Genomic DNA, 17,825 nt, shown 5'->3' with positions numbered 1-17,825 from the left:
CCTTCTCAAACCCAATTTAAAGCACTATTTGACATTTATTTATGGGAATCCTCGCGCTGGCGAGCATACTGCCCCGCGCTGAGAACATAAAGAGCAGTGCTACACCGTTTTTTCACTGGTGCCTTTCAGGTGAACGACAGCCACTGACCGACAAGAACAAAACCGACCCGGGAAACTTGGGCAAAAGCCTCGATCCTGTGTATCAATCCGTGAATCCGTGAATCCGTGAAAGTTTTTCATTTCCCACTGTGTGCCCCATAAACCTTCCCCCAACAGTTGATTTCGCTGCATTTAGGCCCCAGGAGAGATCGCTCTTGTGCGAAAAATAAAAAAGTAGACCATCAGAATCCAGGAAAAACTGTGAAAAACGTGCATGCATCCAGCTTCAATGTGAAGGGACATAAAGCTCAAACCCGGACAAATGAAATGGATGTGAGGAAGTCTCATGGAAGCAAAGTTACGTGTACCTATCTTGTAAGAGTTTGTAGTGGATAAACCTAGCAAATACCAGTTCAATGTAGTTTAATCCAGTGAGTAAAAATAAGGGGATTATAAAACTCACAGTTCGTTGGTACAGTTAGGTATTGCCACCACAATAAATCCTTCCAGGGATCTTCCATAATATGTTCCTAGATGCTTTCCGTCCGTCGTAGTCTGAAAGGTAGATCACCGCTCATTAATTCACTGACAGCGTAACTCGACACAGCAAGAAGGGAACACGCCTTTCACGAGGTACAGAATTTGTATTGTGTTTATGCATCCATATTTGTTTTCTTTCGTTTGAACAAACGTTATTCGGGATGAAGAGAAGAGGAATAAGCTGAGCGTTTAGTGAAAGATAGAAAGTGGTACAATTTGAGTAATGATAAGTTACAAAGAAAGAACTAATGTACAATGGTCAGAAGGATCACCATAAGTTTCAATTGTTCCATGGTAAACCCTAAAATCTAAAACGCAGCCTCAGTGGCTGAAGCAACAGTCACCACGCATCGCTTTTAGTGACTGGGCTTTGGTGTTGTTTACTATGGATCAACAAGAATACGCCATCTGATTGTATAGCCGAAGATCACTGAATGTTCCTCAGAACCGTCATGATAGGGGCGAAACATCAAGCCGGAAAGGCTCGATTCTGATTGGTAGGCGCTCGGACCAATCAGAACATGCCCATTCTCATGTCCATTGGCAGTTCGCCATGATTGGGTTCCCTAGGTTAGCGTGTAGTTTCTCTTCGCGTCCCCCTTAGAACAGCCGGAGAATCCTATCGGTGTGCGGAAGATGATGGTGCAACCAAATATAAGGGCTTGCCAAAATGCTTGACTGTGTGTTGATTTAAGCCACTAGTTGTCCGCGTGTGGATTTTTTCGAGCGCACGAACCAAACCGCAGAAGGTGGCGCATTATAAAGATTTCAACAGCGCACCAAAACAAACTTGAGGTAACTAAAAATAGGTATTCGCTGTGCGACTTGACGAAAGCCGCGAGATTGGGGACTACCTCGACTTCTCCAGCGCCTCTGACGGCGTACGACAGGAAATCATAGTTAAAAATAACAGGCTGTACGACGTCCAAAGTTCGCTCCTACAGTCACCCCGCTGATATCTACAAAGTCTAGCAGTGATTCGGATAAGTGAAGTCTTACACTTGACTCATGTCGAATGCCACAAGTGCGGACGACCTACGTGCCTCTAACACCCCTGTGTCAACTATTCGTTGCTACGTCGCGCCGTCGGAAAACCGGAGGGACCATTTCTATAGGCTTGCTCTATCCTATATCAGAGTGCGCTTTAAATATGCCGCTAAGTTGTGGAGCTGATGGTTCAAGCGTGATCACATAATGCTGGAACCTACATCACACCTTTCCACTGAGCCAATCGAGGCATCCTGCACAACGAGGTACATGTATCACATCAAATGTACCGTAAAAAGCTGCAAGACAGTTGTGAACCTGTCTGGGTTATACTGCTTTTGGTTACAGTTGGGGATTGTCAATAAGGAAAAAAGGAAAAAGTCTTTCAACTGTGATACCTTTTTGACGCCCAGCTGCCATGCCACTCGAAGGAAGCACAACAGTTGGGATACTCCCAGGATGCCCAAACCTAGACAGGAGGGCCCGGTGTGCAAAGGCCGGGTTCGAACCGCAAACCTGAGTAAATTCGCGCTCTACCGACTAACTCGCCTCATCAATTGAAGATCCCTTCTCTCGGGATCACGCACGCATAACATTAATTCCGTCCATCAACCCTACCAATTTCAGCAGTCCAGTGGTATCGAACTAATCTGACTGAAAATCTACTCGAAACGCACAGTCATGCTTATGACCAAGATTGGTTGGAGAATTAATGGAAAAGAGAGTGTTCTTGAGATCGTCCAAAAGTCAATAAATTGTCGATGAACTCTCGGCTAGGACTAATCCCAGTTTGATTCTCACGAGTTTGCCTCCTCCGAAACCAGGTAAACATGTAATGGCCAGGTAGTACTTGATCGACACGGCTATTAGATGATTCTACGACGGTCTTCGCATGGCGTTCTTGAAATTGGGAATCACGGTCGATGTGTTCTATTCCACCAGTGTTCTTTTCCGTTCCAAGTCTTCGGTATTAGCATGGTGAGATCGCTCCTCTGGGGCGCAACACCTTTGGAAACGCGGAGTCCAGACCATCCGGGCCGATTGTCTCCTCGCGTTGGAGAAACGACATTTCGTGCTGGATTTTTGTTGTTGACTGCGGGCTGGTTTCGATGTTCCATTCCGGCTTGTTTGGTTCCCCCAGAAGTTGTGTTGAACAGGGCCAACTGAAGTGCTCTTTGAAGTTTTCAACCCGTCGCCCGAGAATAAAGATTTTACGAATGAATCGTCTCTTCATCCTTTTTCCGTATTGTTTCGCGGATGCCAGTCCTCGCTTGACCAGTTGATCAGACAAGCCGAAGCGGTACGGCTGTTGTCTGTCAGAAATGAGGATACAGAATACGGTAGTGAAGCCTCGGTGTTGAACACTGATGTCATGCTGTCGATGATAATGAAGATGGTAATGGTGGTGAAGGATACAGGACGCAAGCACTGCTATTGAAATGACTGTCTTCTCGCTCTCTAGGTTCTGGGTTCGTACCTCCGGCAACGCAGATGCCGCTGCAGCTGAATATGCTGGGGTAGGTATCGTATTGTGCGATCGAGCGTAAGCGTCTCTATGTGACTGAATAGCCGTTGATAATCGCATGTATGTGGTTCGCCTGTCAACGTCTGTGAATGAATCTCAAGAATATGAGTTCCATTACACCCTCTTGTGTCTGCGTACACCCCAACGGACTGTAACCAGGACTATACGACATGAAAGCCCAAGAAATTAGACTAAGTGCTGCTGAGGCTCAATTAAGCGGTCATTAATCAACTTAGACAAGTTTCAGTAGCTGGAGACTGTCGAGCTGATCTGGCTAGAGAACTACTAGAAACACAGTCATGTGAACGACGAAGATTGCCTGGAGCATGAATGGAGGCGAGTTAAAGAAGCAATGCTATCAGCTTTCAACTGTTTGTCTAACCCATATGACCCGACTCAATGAACACTGGATATCTTCGAGATCAGCAGATCTTATTGCTGCCATACCAGCAACTAGCGAATATGATGGCGCACGCAGATCCCTCAACCGCCGGATATTCGGGAGCTTGAGGAATGACAGAGAACGCTGATGAATTTCAAAGGCCCAGAAGATGGAGAAGGCTTCCGCTGCGGACAAAGCCGCACCCTGTTTCAACTGATCGGACCAACGGGTCAGAAGAAAGGTGTCAGTGAGACATGCGAGAAAACGGCACAGCAATCCACCCCTTCAAACGCCATCTTGAGCGGTGGACTGAGCACTTCCAAGAACAGTCCACCTGGTTTCTTTCAACACAACTGCTGGAAGAACCAAACTGGCCTGAGTGAACCATTGATACCAACCCACCATCAGCAACCGGAACCCAGCTTGAGATTTCAATCCTGAAGGGCGACAAGGGACCCGGTCCAGATGGTCTACACCCCCACGCTTTTCAAAGGTGATGAGCAGTCTGACTACCATACTGCAGAAGATTTGGAACGAAAACAGAACACCAGCTAAATGGAGCTCCTCGACGGTCATCCCATTTTTCAAATAGGGAGCAAGAACGTCATGTGAAAACCATCGTGGTATCAGGCTGGTATCCCTCACATCTAGAGTGCTTTCTGGCATTATTTTGCGCAGATTGACAGATTGTCGGGAGAGAGATTCATGAGAATCAACCTGGGTTTCGCCTTGGTCAAGAATACACCGCCCATATTTTCACCTTGAGACAAATTTTTGAACAGCGTCACTCCTTCACACATCCTACGTTGGTCGTTTTTCTAGATTTTAAAGCTGCTTTTGATTCTGTCGATCGTCAGAAACTTTTGTAGTGTCTAGCGATCAAAGGTGTCCCTACCAAACTTCTCTCCCTAACGAGGGTACTGTATACGAATTCCTGTGGGCGCGTACGACTATACGGGAAGCCTTCGCCTGAGTTCACCACGTCCAGTGGCGTAAGAAAGGCTGTCCTCTTCCCTCTGTAACTTTGTTATTGATGTGTTAGTTGAAATTTCTCTGCCCGCCTCTGAAACCTCGGGAGTCGAAATGCTCCCGGGACGTTCCTTCACGGACATTGAGTATGTAGACGATGTTGCTCTCCTTGGTTCAGATCCTTCCTAGATGCAAACGATTTTAAATAACCTAAATAGCTCTGCTGCATGGTTTGGCATGCTCTTCACACCAGCAAAGTGTAAAGTGCTGCTGCAAAACTGGATGGGATCAAACCCACAATTTATGCTTGCAGATGAGCCAATCGACGTGGTTAATAAATTTTTTTATCCGGGCAGCTGTATAAGTTCCGGTGGAGTGGCTGGAGATGAGATTATTTCTCGAATCGGAAAGGTCAGGGCACCTTTTGTCAACCTCCGAAACCTATGGCGCCAACGTGACGCGAGCTTTTCTGTCATGATGCGATCCATACTGCTCTATGGATCAGAGATGTGGCCCCTATAAGCGCAGAGGACATACGAAAGACGTCAGTGTTTGACCATGGGTATCTCTGCAGCACTGGTCAGGTCTGGTGAGTACATCGGATTAGTAATGCTGAGGTACACCAGATGGTCTTGGGAAGAAGCCCTCCCGCGATAGATGAATTACTCACGCTTCATAGGTTTCGCTGGTTAGGACATGTACTGCGTATGCCGGAAGACCGTCTGCCCCACAGAGTTCTTTTCTCCCAACGCTGTGTTGAGTGGAAGCGATCGAGAGGTGGACAGTGTATAACCTGGCAATGAAGTACGAAAACACTAACCAGTAAACTTAGTCGGGTGGGCAACTACCGTCCCTGGGACGGGGACCCCGGGACTCAAATCACCAGTGGTTAGTGACATTAGCGGAAATGGCCCAATCGCGCAGTCAGTGGCGCTCATGCATCAAAGCAATCGCCTTCAATGCATAGCTACCCAAATTCCGAACAAACCGAACATGCCTTCGCCTCCAAGGCTTGGTTCCACTTTCCCTTTTTCCGGTCATTGAAACTGCAGCAGCTGGAACCAGTGTGCCTATGGCACATGGTTTATAGCTGATAAATCGATTGATTGATTGAAGCGGTCGTCGTGGGTTGGCTACGAGAGACACAGATAACAGAAATAGTTTACTTCAGGTGTGTGCCGAACACATATTCTTCCTTTGCAGTACCAATTTCCGAATTAGCGGAAATCCTGTGACGAAGTGATGCCCACCAACGAACCAGGTCCGAATCCAATCAGACCAGATCGCCGTCAGTTACCGGGGCGAGGGCCTATCATTGCCTGCCACTTCTGGAACATCAGCGTGAACTCCAATCATGCACTGTCTGGTGCTGCTTTTCATTACGCTTTTCAGGTCCACAAAAAACGCGCACATCTCTCTTAGCCAGTGAGTTAGTGTACCCAGAAATTCAACAAAAACATCAGAATAAGCTCCTCGAACGCCTACCGGACGGTCCTATGTCGGATATTGAGAGCCACTGCCACTCAGAGCGGTACAAACCAGTCAACCTAATCCAAACATTGTGCCTGTGATAGAACTGTGGCTTTTCTGGTGTCCCGGTGACATTCCTCCTGGCTGCAACGACAACTCAAGCCGACGCCTAATCCGCACAGCTTCATCATCATCATCATCGTCGACAGCTTGGCCTTGCAGATTCGTGCATTGACCTCATCTGTCACTACAGTCAGAAATACTACAACTTCCAAGATACGTAAACGCCTCTCTCTGGATTTTTAAGGACGGCAGTGAAGCATCAGTGCCAACACTGATGTTGCTGTCATTGATGATTTTAAAGGACATGTTCAGTGACTGGATTTCCACGAGCATGACCTTACACTTTGTGGGTGCAAAGTCCATACTTTGGTCAGTTCATCCAAAAAGACCGGCGCCTTCTCGTCTTCTTCGAAGATGAGAACGATGTCGTCTGCGTACTCTAGATCGGCAAGGTTTTCGTCACAGGCTATTTGAACATCTGGGTTTTGGAGACCCTCCAGCGTTCGACTCATTATGTCATCGAACACGAAGTTAAAAATGAATGGAGATAGTGGGCATCCCCGACTCACACCGCTTTGTATACGGAAGCTTTTAGGGAGCTCTCCGTACACTCACACGCCCAGAGGTCTAAGAATACAAAGAACGTATTGCGTATACGAACTTCCGGGGCATTCATTCAGCTGTATCACCCTTCTGGCGCCTAGCTGCCAAGCCATCCGAAGGAAGCACGAGGGCTGGGATACTGCCAGGTTGCCCAAGCGTAGACAGAGGAAGTCGAGAGGCGGCGGCCGGGTTCGAGCCACGGACCTTCCGGTGAGTAAATTCGCGCTCTAACCACTTGAGTCATCTCGCCCGCGGGGCATTCCTTGGTGGGCAAGCGTGTCAAGAAGAGCAGGCCGATCAACCGAGTCGAATGCGTCTTGGAAATCCAGGAATACCAGAATTATGGGTCGCTTATACGTATGAATAAAAAAAGTAAATCGTTCAGCCGTAACAACTTTCCGGTGCTTGGCTGTCATGCCACCCGAAGGAAGCATGAGGGCTGGGATACTGCGAGGTTGTTCACTCCTAGACTAGCGTTGTGCTAGCACTCGATGGAGCGTGAGGATTCGGTCAGCGCAAACCCTACCCGGCCGGAATCCCGCTTGCTGCTCTCGAGTCAGCGTCTCACAAGCCATCATAAGGCGACGCCAACAGTCTCGTTACGACCGGGGTCAAGCTGATCCCCCTGTGGCTGTCACACCCACTACAAGTCCCTTTTTCGAAAGTGGGCACTATCACGACTCTTTTCAGGTGTCTGAGACGGACATTTTTCTCAAATGCAAGCAAACGGATCAGACAAGCGCTGACTGTGGGCTTCACCCCCATCTTTGAACAGTGCGGGTGAGAGCTAATCATCGTCATCATCATCATCATCGACAGCATGACATCAGTGTTCAACACCGATGCTTCACTGCCGTACAACCATGACTTATTTGAGAGCCTTATTGTAAAGAAAAGAGTAAAGGTGGACGGGGTAGGGACTTAGTGCAAGCTTAACACAATCATTCCGAGGTGCCTACACCTCCAGACATTCACTCAAACGATCTGGATAGAAACTGACAAGAACGCCACTGACATCGGTTGGCAGCCGTATCTTGTAGTCTCTCCAACCAGGCACAGTGAGGATCACGCCGTCCCCATCCTGGAAGGCGAGTAGCACCGACAGCACCCAAGCGTTTCGTGATCTCCTTCATACTCCTCTGCCAAGTCAAGGGTTTGCCACCTCTCTGTTTACGCCACTCTGAGTTGGGCATGGAAAACAGCACTCTCTTCGGGTGATAGATCATCCGGACTGGAGGCCCGGTGGTACTTAAGAGAACATATAGGATCATAAACCTCCGAGGTTCCGTGTTCACCGCCTAGGGTTCTACGTCACCTGTAGGCCATGACAATCGTTGTTCGAAGTATTCGGCCCATCGGTCGAGGTATTCTTTATTCGAGATGGTCGTTCCATTCTGATGCTTGATGGTTTCAATCACAGGCGATTTCCGGGGACCGGTCGCACGGTTCAACTGAAATAATCTTCGGGTATTACCGGCCTTCTGGGCCTATCCCATTTCTTAAGCTTTCTGTGTCCACCATGCTTCACGGTCGGCTCGCACGCTCACTTTCATTTGAATTCTGATAATTCTCCATACCGGGTTATGTTTGAGACCGGCTGGAGTATTTCTCCGAGATTTAAGCAGTACCACCCTGTGCTAGGGTGCGCCTGGTTGGGTCGTGCCACAGGCAAAATTCCGAGCACTATGCAAAGAGATGGCAATCTCTCGCGTTCGAATCTGATGGTGGAGCATTTGGGAGAGACTCTAGAAGACGATTCTGACAAATTCGTGTAACCTACGGATTTGCCAGTCTCCCGGTCGTCAAGCCATTTGTTCGCCCCTTACGCAGCTCAGGGAAACGTAGGGATAAGCGACTCCGGAAGAGCGCGTGGTCAGAGTCCGCAAATGTGTTCCAAAACGAAGTGGACACGACAGACACAGCGATCAGCTTCCTGCATGTGAGGCTCCTTCACAGACGTTGCCAGACGAACCGCACAGGGGCGACTACCAACAGGCATCTACTTAAGTAAGGATACTTTCCCCGGTGACTTAGGACGATACCAGCCCCGCACACCCCTCCGCAGCAGCCTCTGGATCACCAGGGGTGCGCAGCCGGAAGTGAGTGGAGACTGACGGAGCGGTTAGCTCAATCACTGTGTTTGCATCTTGAATTCTCGTTTCCGAGACACGGCACACATCAATGCCAAACGAGACCAGTGTGAGTGCAAGAGCAGCTTGTTGTCCTGTTTGCTTTAGAATGCGGACATTGAAGGCGGCCAGATAGACTGGGTGTCAAGGCTCGAAGATTGATTTGGTGATACCTGAGGATGTCGGTGCCATGTGACGAGCAGGTATTGCGCGCAAAACCGACGCATGGTGAACGGAGTCATCAGTCCTAAGTGCTTGGTCTACAAGTGGAGAGCAATTGATGGCGTGGGGGTGTAGGAAGAAAACGTGTGGCAAAGAACAAGGGAAGCGTCGCTAGTAGCCTGTTTTCACTCGCACGCCTTGCTTTGTGCAGCGAATAAGGCTGATGACACCACGCGACGGCCGACGTGGCGTGAGAGTAGTGTTAGTCATGAATGTCATGGTTGTACGAGGGCTGGGATACTGTCAAGGCGTCCACACCTAGACAGGAGAACGATTAGAGTCCTCAACCAAAGTCTTCGGCTCAAAAGCCTAACCGCAAGGCGGCGCTGTTTGGCGGGAAATGCAAATGCATTACCATTTCTACGGAATAAGTCGCCAAATATTCCAACTCCAACTTAGATGGCCAGGAGTCTGTGTTCATCAGGCCTCTAACCATTGAACAACCTGGTATGAGAGGCTCTGTAGGTGTCGCGGGACACCCCCCAGTATAGCTCAATGGATCGCAAACCGTCACACCACGGTAAGGTCCAGTCTCTTGGTGGCGTTTTAGGTACTGCCGAGAAATGTGTACAAAATGGGTCACACGCTATCACCCGGTGCGTTTACAAGGTACCGACAAGCGTACTGCCATCGATCGTTCGAAATTGGTCGGAGTCGAAACCGATGTTTAATTTTTCACGTTTTATGTGATGGTAATGAAATGAATTCCGTTTTTTCCATTTCAGGCTTAGCCATTATCAGTCACGGTCATGGTTGTCAGGCCGCCGCTTGCATTTCTACTGTTTATCTTCCTCTGCTCACATGGAACCTCTGCCCCGGAGACGTGTTTCCCGATGGACGAATTCAGGACAAAATCTGGTGAGATACTTCACTTCTGTGCTTCAACTCTGCGTTACTTTCTTCCATGTAGTCACGATCACTAAGCCGGTCAACACACATTCGGATGAACTCCCACTTTACGCCGCAGTGAATGGGACGGTCCGGCCGACTAACTCTTCGATTTCTCAAATTTTTCGCTTCCTCCCTGCTTCATACTGGATCAATACCACATCCGAGTCCTGTAATAGTGGTGTTCTCAACTTCACACCTTGCAACTCAGTAATCCGGCTGACCGAAGACTTCCTCAACCTGTCAATGAAAGAACACAAGTTATTGCCAGATCGATCATTGTGGGGTGACCGCTCTGTCCTGCTACTCACCATTCATCTGTTGAGCTTCAAACCATATTCTGGCGTGTGTCCAGCGATCACTATATGTCCAATTCCCGGCATACCATCCGAACAGTTTCTGAGGACTCTCGAGAACCCTAGACAGATTTGTAAGATTCCTGTGGTGAGTTGAGTGTTTGATATCGCCCGGCCCCTTACTAAACCGATATAGCAATCTCATCGCTACCTTTGTAATGCGCAAGCTGGGTTTCACGGATGAGGTTTATCCACAGTACAGAATATGGAAATCCCAGTTCGCGAGCCGGTTGTTCGGAACGTGAAGGCGGTTCAGACTCAATTCACTAATGGCCCTGTAATTTTGGTCACTTAACCAAACAGGTTCACGGGATCACGTTCAGATGATCCTACTAGAACGGTGTTCCTGTTGGATAAACCCTGTATTCATAGTGATGTCATCCCTAGGCATGGACGAATGTCCGTGACGGATTGCTACCCCGGCCTAGTGGGTTTGTTTTCCTCTAATGGGACGTCCTCATCGACAATGGGGTCCAAGGAACTGACTGAGTTTGGCGCTGGTGCACCCAAGGAACTTGCGCGCGGTCCTCTCCAGGCTCGGTTTACCGTCTATGGATCCAAACCCCGGTACAGTTCGGATGAGATCCGATCATTTTTCAGTTATTTCACACCCATTTTCTGTTATCTCACACCCACGTTAACCCTCTAAGGTGACTGACCACGAGTGATGGTTCAAGTGGTTCGAGCGCGAATTTACTGACCGCAGGGTCCGTGGTTCGAAACCGACCTCTGCCTCTCGACTTCCCCTGTCTAGGCTTGGAAAACCTGGCAGTATCCCATCTCCCGTGCTTCCTTCGGGTGGTATGGCAGTTAGGCACCAGAGGAATGTTAGAGCTGAACGATTCGATTTTCGATTCGCTAAAGTTCCTGCCGGATCGGTCCACCGTATCTTTACTGCGGAGTTTTTCAAATCATATGTGCACTGAACTGGTGGCGTTTGACTGTACGTGTGACATTTCGATGGAATACGCCCTTTGTTTATCGTCACATTTCACTCGTTCGCTACCACACTTTTTCTCTGTTGATTCGCGCTTCATTTCGGCCAGTCAGTTAGCGCAACATGAGTTTGCCAAAATGGACTACTGAGCTTTAGTCCTTCATTGTTTTCTCTGTCCTGGCGAAGTAAAACTGTGTGCAGACTGTCAAATACGACCGTCTGGTTGTAACCGGGCCTCACAGGTTTGAATCTATTCATCCCTCCGTTTTACTATCACCTGTAGACTGTGATGGTCGTGGCGTTTACGACGAGGTTACGATTGAGCGAAGTGGTAACGTTATTTCTCTATTCAGAGAACGGCGGGTTTTATCAAAGAGTTTACTCGTATACTAGGTGAAATTCGATGCCCACGCTGCGTTGGTGCGTTTCCATCAGATTGGGATGTACTTTTCACTGAGTGAAGTCCGCTTTAAGCTCTGAATTTTCGTCCTGTCCGCTAGTGAGTTTTTTTTAGGATTGTTCACACTATTTGCTTGAGTGGATTTATAGTTGGATGCTCTTCCGTTCGGAATGTTTTGCCCAAGGGGAATTCAATGGTTAAAAAAATGGACTAGAGGGACATTGTTCTTTCATCTGGGAAGTACCATCCTCGAGTGATTCGCCCCTACCCCGGCTGATGGGGAAAGGCGTGTTCGCATCAGAGGACAACAACAGAGAGACCTGGTCAATGGCATAACGACATAGTGGCTCAGGAGGAGTACGGACTCCCGCGGGCAGTCCACTCTTCGAGCAGTAGAACTAGAGCTCCGCTAGAACTCGCAGTTCGTTCTTTGGAGCCCAGTGCTTCGGTCAATCGCTTGTAATTGTTTTCTTCCCTAAGTTGGATTCCTGTGTTCTATGGTTTCGAAATCTTGCTTCACGTATGCACACCAAGGTTTATCTCAGTCGCTTGCTTGGTGATCTGTGCGCTGTGTGAATCAGTTTCACCGTTCCTAATTAGGACAGGCAGTGAAAACCGCGAAACCAACTTAAGGAAGGCTGATTCGTTAAGCAATGCCCGTTCAGCATTCCCCGGCTATTGCATGTCGAGCTTCATATCACGTTCTTCCGAGAGATGGCTCAAGTGGTTAGAGAGCGAATTTACTGACCGCAGGGTCCGTGGTTCGAACCCGACCTCTGCCTCTCGAGTTCCCCTGTCTCTAGGCTTGGGCAACCGGACAGTATCCCATCCCTCGTGCTTCCTTCGGCTGGCATGGCAGCTAGGCACCGGAAGGGGTTACAGCTGAATGATCATCATCATCATCATCATCTACTCTCGTCCTGCAGCGGTGCGCTTATCAAACGTCCGATACGGCAGTCGCTTACTTGCCAACAGGACCTACTATGGCGAGTCATCGATAATAGGCTTATGAGGCCATTTACCGAGTACGTTTTGTTTAAGAGTATTCGTATTTGGCCTAACATGATATGCCTAGCGATCTCGGTATAGCTCAGGGATTGAGGCGTAAAATTACTGGCCGGAGGGTCCATGGTTTGAACTCATCCTGGCTAGGCTGGAGCAGTACCCCATACATCTTGATGCTCTCGAGTTTAACGGCTGACGCACTATTTGTCATCAGTTGTTAGATGTCTAACATCATCCGCAAGCTTCGTGAAGAAGACCCAGACACAAAGATCAGTCGAATATCCGGGGAGAACATTCTTTCGAATTCGTCCTGGGCTGAAAAGTATACCGATAGAGTGCGCACTCTACCAGACGAAACCAAACTTCTCATTGGTTGCAGTGTTTTACGCAATGTGTTTTGTGCAGTACGCACGAACGATACCTTGCGATTGCCAGTGGCTTCACTGAGCTTGTCAGATGCACTTGACTTTAAAACTAGCCCCTTACTATTCATTTTACCCATTGTTTCACTGGTCAATTATATATTTTTATATGGAATAATGTCTGGATAAGGTTCCTGTCATCCGTAATTCTCGCTGAACAACTGCTCTGTGGGGGAGTAGTTGCTCTGGGTTGGAGCCCAGCGTTCCCGGGGGTGACAGGTGTATTCGAGTCCATTGTGATTGGCTGAACCACTTTCCGATTTTCGAAAGAACACTGGAGACACCTGAGCTCTTATTTGTATACGTTTATAAACCCGTGTCCTGAAAGCCTGTCTCCGGAAGATAGAAAATGGGAACTCTTGTTCCGTGTTCTGAGCGTAATAATCGTATTCCAAGATACAGAGTGGCTAACACCCACGAAATGATCGATTTTTTTCGGTTTCTGGACGTTTCCACTTTTGTAGGGCATCTCAATATCTCATCACTTCTTCTATGAGACTATGCTGTCGCTTCGACTCACGTTTGTCGTAGGAATCAAGAAGGCCTATTACTTAGTCGCGCTCAGGAGCGATCGACAAGTCATGCGTTTGACTGCGACCAAGAGCAGTTGAAGTCAGCGGTCCGCATTTCCACCTCTGGTCACCCGCATGTTTCGGGCCTGAGATCATGTTTTCTGATCAGGTATGCTCTTTTCTCCTCTTCGGAGTCGTAGCACAACTTCCCTTTTGTTCTCATCCCACCGCAGACTGCTACCACTTGCGATGAAACGATTGATTCCGCGTTTCATATGCTATACACGTTGGCAACGGGTGCATGGATTGTGGTTCACAACCTTGGGAATAACCTCACCCTCTACAACGATGCTCTGCAATTCGTTCTCACAGCTGCGTGTAAGTGCTTCTTTATTTCGCCGTCCACTCAAAGGAGTACTTTCCTTTGCGATATTTTCTGTCACTCCTAGTTTCTCATTTGTTGAAGCCGACCTTGAAAAGGCAGTACGTCAATCAGGTCAGTTGAAGCAAACTGATGAAGTCACGTGATGTGCTTCCCTAGCATTTCCGACGCTCGGTCGTTCCCCATTTTCGCATCTTTTTGTTCACTAAGCACCCACGTACCCGACTAATTTCTCCTGCATGGGCTATTCTCCGAAGAGGGCAGCTGAACTCTGACCGAAACTCACCGTCGATAGAAATTGAATTGGTGCGACCCGGTAGTCCTTAGTCTTATACAGGTTTTCGCTTAATGCTTCTTAGTTGTTGACTAGATGCCTTCAGGAACCCTGAGATTGTCGTGTCTATGTAGTCAGTTAATAAACAGTAAAGCTGGAATACTGGTCTACTTGGAAGTTGTTGTTCACGTTTGGACACTGGAAGCATGGTGGAAACGAGGGGCTCCTCAACTGTACACAAAACGCGGTCGGAAAATCAGATTTTGATAAGGTTAATATCTGACCGACCGCTGGGCTGAGTATTTTGGACAACGATTTATTTGGCCATCCGCCCCTGCAACTATGCCTTCCTATGGACCCGCTGTACCCGGCCGTGGGCTTTTCCACTGTCTGCCTTACAGCGCCATCCAGTAACTGGGCCAGATAGACTCTTACCGGTGTTTTTCAAACACGGTCATGAGTTTTTGCTTTTGCTTCCAGTGGGCTTGGCTGTCTAAATTGATTTGCGGCCAAGAATGCGTTCCGACAATCTGGGGCCGTACACTCACCGCATCTTCACCCAAAAGCGGTAATCGAGTCGACTGCTCGAACCATAGGAGCATAAGCCCTGCTCATCCAGTTGTAACGGGGCTACCTCCTTCCGCACGTTAATAGCCGTGAAGCATTTCGCTTAACACTAGACAGGATTGCCATCTGAAAGATACTGCGTTGACCACATCTTCACATAATGTGAAGTGCTTGAGCGGCGCCACGTTGTCTCGCATAGGCCGACCAACCGTGGCGGTTTTCCTTGACTTTAAGGGAGCCGTCGACTCCTACCCATATGTGGCCGACGAGGAATTCGCTCAAGGTTTGTGAATATGCTTCTTGCTGTTTACTTCCGTGTTTTTGTGAGTGCAGCGTGACAGATGAATTCAGTGCACGCGCCATCAAGGCTCCAACAGCATTTGTCGCGTCACCTTTTCTGTCCTAGACGAATGTCACTGAAGTCAAAGGGTCACGTTTACAAAATGACCGTCCTACTGTATGGCTTCTTCACTGTAGTGACTTCAAACGCCTTCAGGAATTTGATGGCTAGTTGCTCCACAGTATAGACGGCGTTGACTTGCTGCAACATATTCGTGATGCCGCCATCCTCATACTGGCGGTCCCCAATTAATTAATGGTTCTGATTTGATTCGGCAACAGATAAGGCTTATCAGATTGTGTTTTGGGCATGTAAAACGCATGCTTGACCACCGTTTGTGACAGGAATTTGTTTTTCACTCCCAACCACTTCTGCCAATAAGTTTGTGGGGACAAGTAGTGGTGTCGAATGCGAGATGAAAGCTACCACTGTTGATCGGACGCTTGTGAACAGACGGCGAGGTGTTCAGACGCTCGTCGGTACATAAGTAATCAAGGCGCGAACAACACTCCTTTGTCATAGAGGAGTATCACTGAGGTTAAAGGTGTGAAAAATGATCGTGAGAACAGCCCCATACCAGGTTTACCCAATCTACACGCAGTTTGTCATGGCTCGCAAATACCGCGATGTGGCGCTGATCCCAATTTTTGCGAGCTTTCCCACACTGCGATTAGCGTATCTCGTTTACTGAGTTGAGCCCAAGATTGTCTTTTTTATGGAGCAGATGGGCTCCGCCACATCCTTGTCCATTATCTGTGCCACGCACGTCACGTCAGACTCGGGTGTTTGCTTCAGCTCAGCGGCATTCTCCAGTTTTCACACCCAATCACGTGCTTGTCTACACCCCTTGCCATCCGACCTTGTCTCGGCGTTCTAATTGGCTATTTGTTGCCTGTCTGTCACTTTGTCATCGATACGCACTCGGGCTATAGGGTCGGTTGGTAACTGCCCCGGTCTGTACGCGTACCTTTGTTCCGGTCCAGTGCTGACCGAGGACAGCCCAGTGCTGATCCTGTGGACGGCGCTGTGTCCGTACAATGGAATTGAATTCACGAAAGCCACAATATGTCCCCGATGGGCTAAAAGAGACAGGCAATTGAGTTCAGACTACGAGTCGAAGCTGGTGAGACCATCTAGGCATCACGGGATCTCAGCGATGCTTGGAAAGCATTCCACCAGACTTTTTCCGCTCGGGGTATGATTGCTCCAGTGGACAATGAAATTTGATGAACTGGGATAATATGAACATAGATTAGGATGATTTTTGGTTTGAGTACACAAAATGCAAGATTTTGGCGCAAAAAGGTGTATTGCACTCGCAAAGGTTTAACAGCTAAGAGCGTTGTGCGGCCAACGGGCCCGCTTGTGGTCAGTCCACTATACCGGGTGGGTGGCCCAGAGGGGAAGGTTTAGAGTATGGGGTGTGGTCCGTTGCCCCTTGACCGATGGTGACCCGCGATGATGACCCACTACGGACGTGGGGATTGGTTTGACACGTATAATGGGATAAGAGAGTTCGTGATACGCTGCCGCAGCGAGAATGCAGCCCCAACCGTCGTGCGTCTCACAGAGTTTACCCATTGGATCATTGCCAGGTTCACCAATTATCGTCACTTTGTCGCGTTCGCTTGACATTCTTCTGTCCGGTGTTTTTAGCACCTTCTAACATGGTGAACTCTTTCAAATTCCATCTTCAGACCGTCTTGATTTGGATGAATTCCAGTGTCCACCTGGCCTATTTGCCTGCACACCACCAGGAACTCAAATGAGTCTGGAGCCAGAGCCCAAATCCGAACAGGATTGGCCGGTGCGACTCTGCCTACCACTGAGTCTTCGTTGCGATGGTGTGCCCAACTGCCCCAATGGCGGTTCAGACGAACAGAACTGCCATTCCGCAGTCGCACCTATCCAATTCGAAAGGGTTGAAGGCGAACAGGATCGTCTGCAAGGTTGGCTGTCGGGTTACGACACAGAGATACTCAGTTTGATTGGACGCGATCTGCCTGTTGTGTATACTGCCGGTGGACCCAACTACATGGTGTTACTCATTGTTATTTGTGTGGTGGCACTGGTTATTCTATTGTTTGTCCTACTCACTCTGTTTGTCTTCAGTCCGCTATGTCGCTACAAGAGGCAGCGCTCGAGGCAGACTATCGCCAAAGCAGCCTCCTATGAGATTATTTCCAGTGAATCTCCCGTATCTTGTTAATATGACTGTTTCCATCATTACCCATTTTGTCGGCAGATATTGCGATACCTCATTTCTATCTGTAAGTACTCATTATTCATCTACCCGGTGTTTTTTGTCTGTAATATTTAAATCCACTTACCCGCTCTATTTGACTAATAAATCGATACTCGTAGTCTTATTTTACCGTCCTTTCCTATGGAGTCGTGTAACACCTTTCTGGTTCCCTTGCTCCCATGCAGCCCGGAAGAATCACGAGGGCTGAGGTACGCAAGCTGAGACAGGGGTTGGGTTCCAACCACAGGCGTTTCGGTCAATGAGTTCTTGCCTTAACTATCGAGCTACCTCGAGCCGTGTCCAGTCTGGTATTTTTATGGAACAACTCTCGAAGTCGATAGCAAACGGATACTAGAACCTGGAAGACGTCCCCAATCCGTAAACGGCTCGCGTGCCTAACTGCCATGCCACCCGACGGAAGCACGAGGACTGGGATACTGCCAGGTTGCCCAAGCCTAGACAGGGGAAGTCGAGAGGCAGAGGTCGGGTTCGAACCACAGACCTTTCG

At 48.6% G+C, this 17,825-nt stretch overlaps 1 protein-coding gene across 1 annotated transcript; it reads left to right on the top strand.

Annotated features, from left to right (window-relative positions):
- Nucleotides 1-13,663: 13,663 nt before the first annotated feature.
- On the top strand, nt 13,664-17,433 carry T265_10318 (hypothetical protein; the record flags this gene model as incomplete). Its single annotated transcript, XM_009176654.1, has 3 exons — nt 13,664-13,678; nt 13,710-13,887; nt 16,770-17,433. The coding sequence occupies 3 exons, from the start codon at nt 13,664-13,666 to the stop codon at nt 17,279-17,281; spliced, it is 705 nt and encodes a 234-aa protein (XP_009174918.1).
- Between the last annotated feature and the right edge of the window lie 392 nt (nt 17,434-17,825).

The sequence above is a fragment of the Opisthorchis viverrini genome (assembly GCF_000715545.1).
Source record: "Opisthorchis viverrini unplaced genomic scaffold opera_v5_357, whole genome shotgun sequence".
NCBI lineage: Eukaryota > Metazoa > Platyhelminthes > Trematoda > Opisthorchiida > Opisthorchiidae > Opisthorchis > Opisthorchis viverrini.
This window is presented reverse-complemented; position numbering and strand designations above follow the sequence as displayed.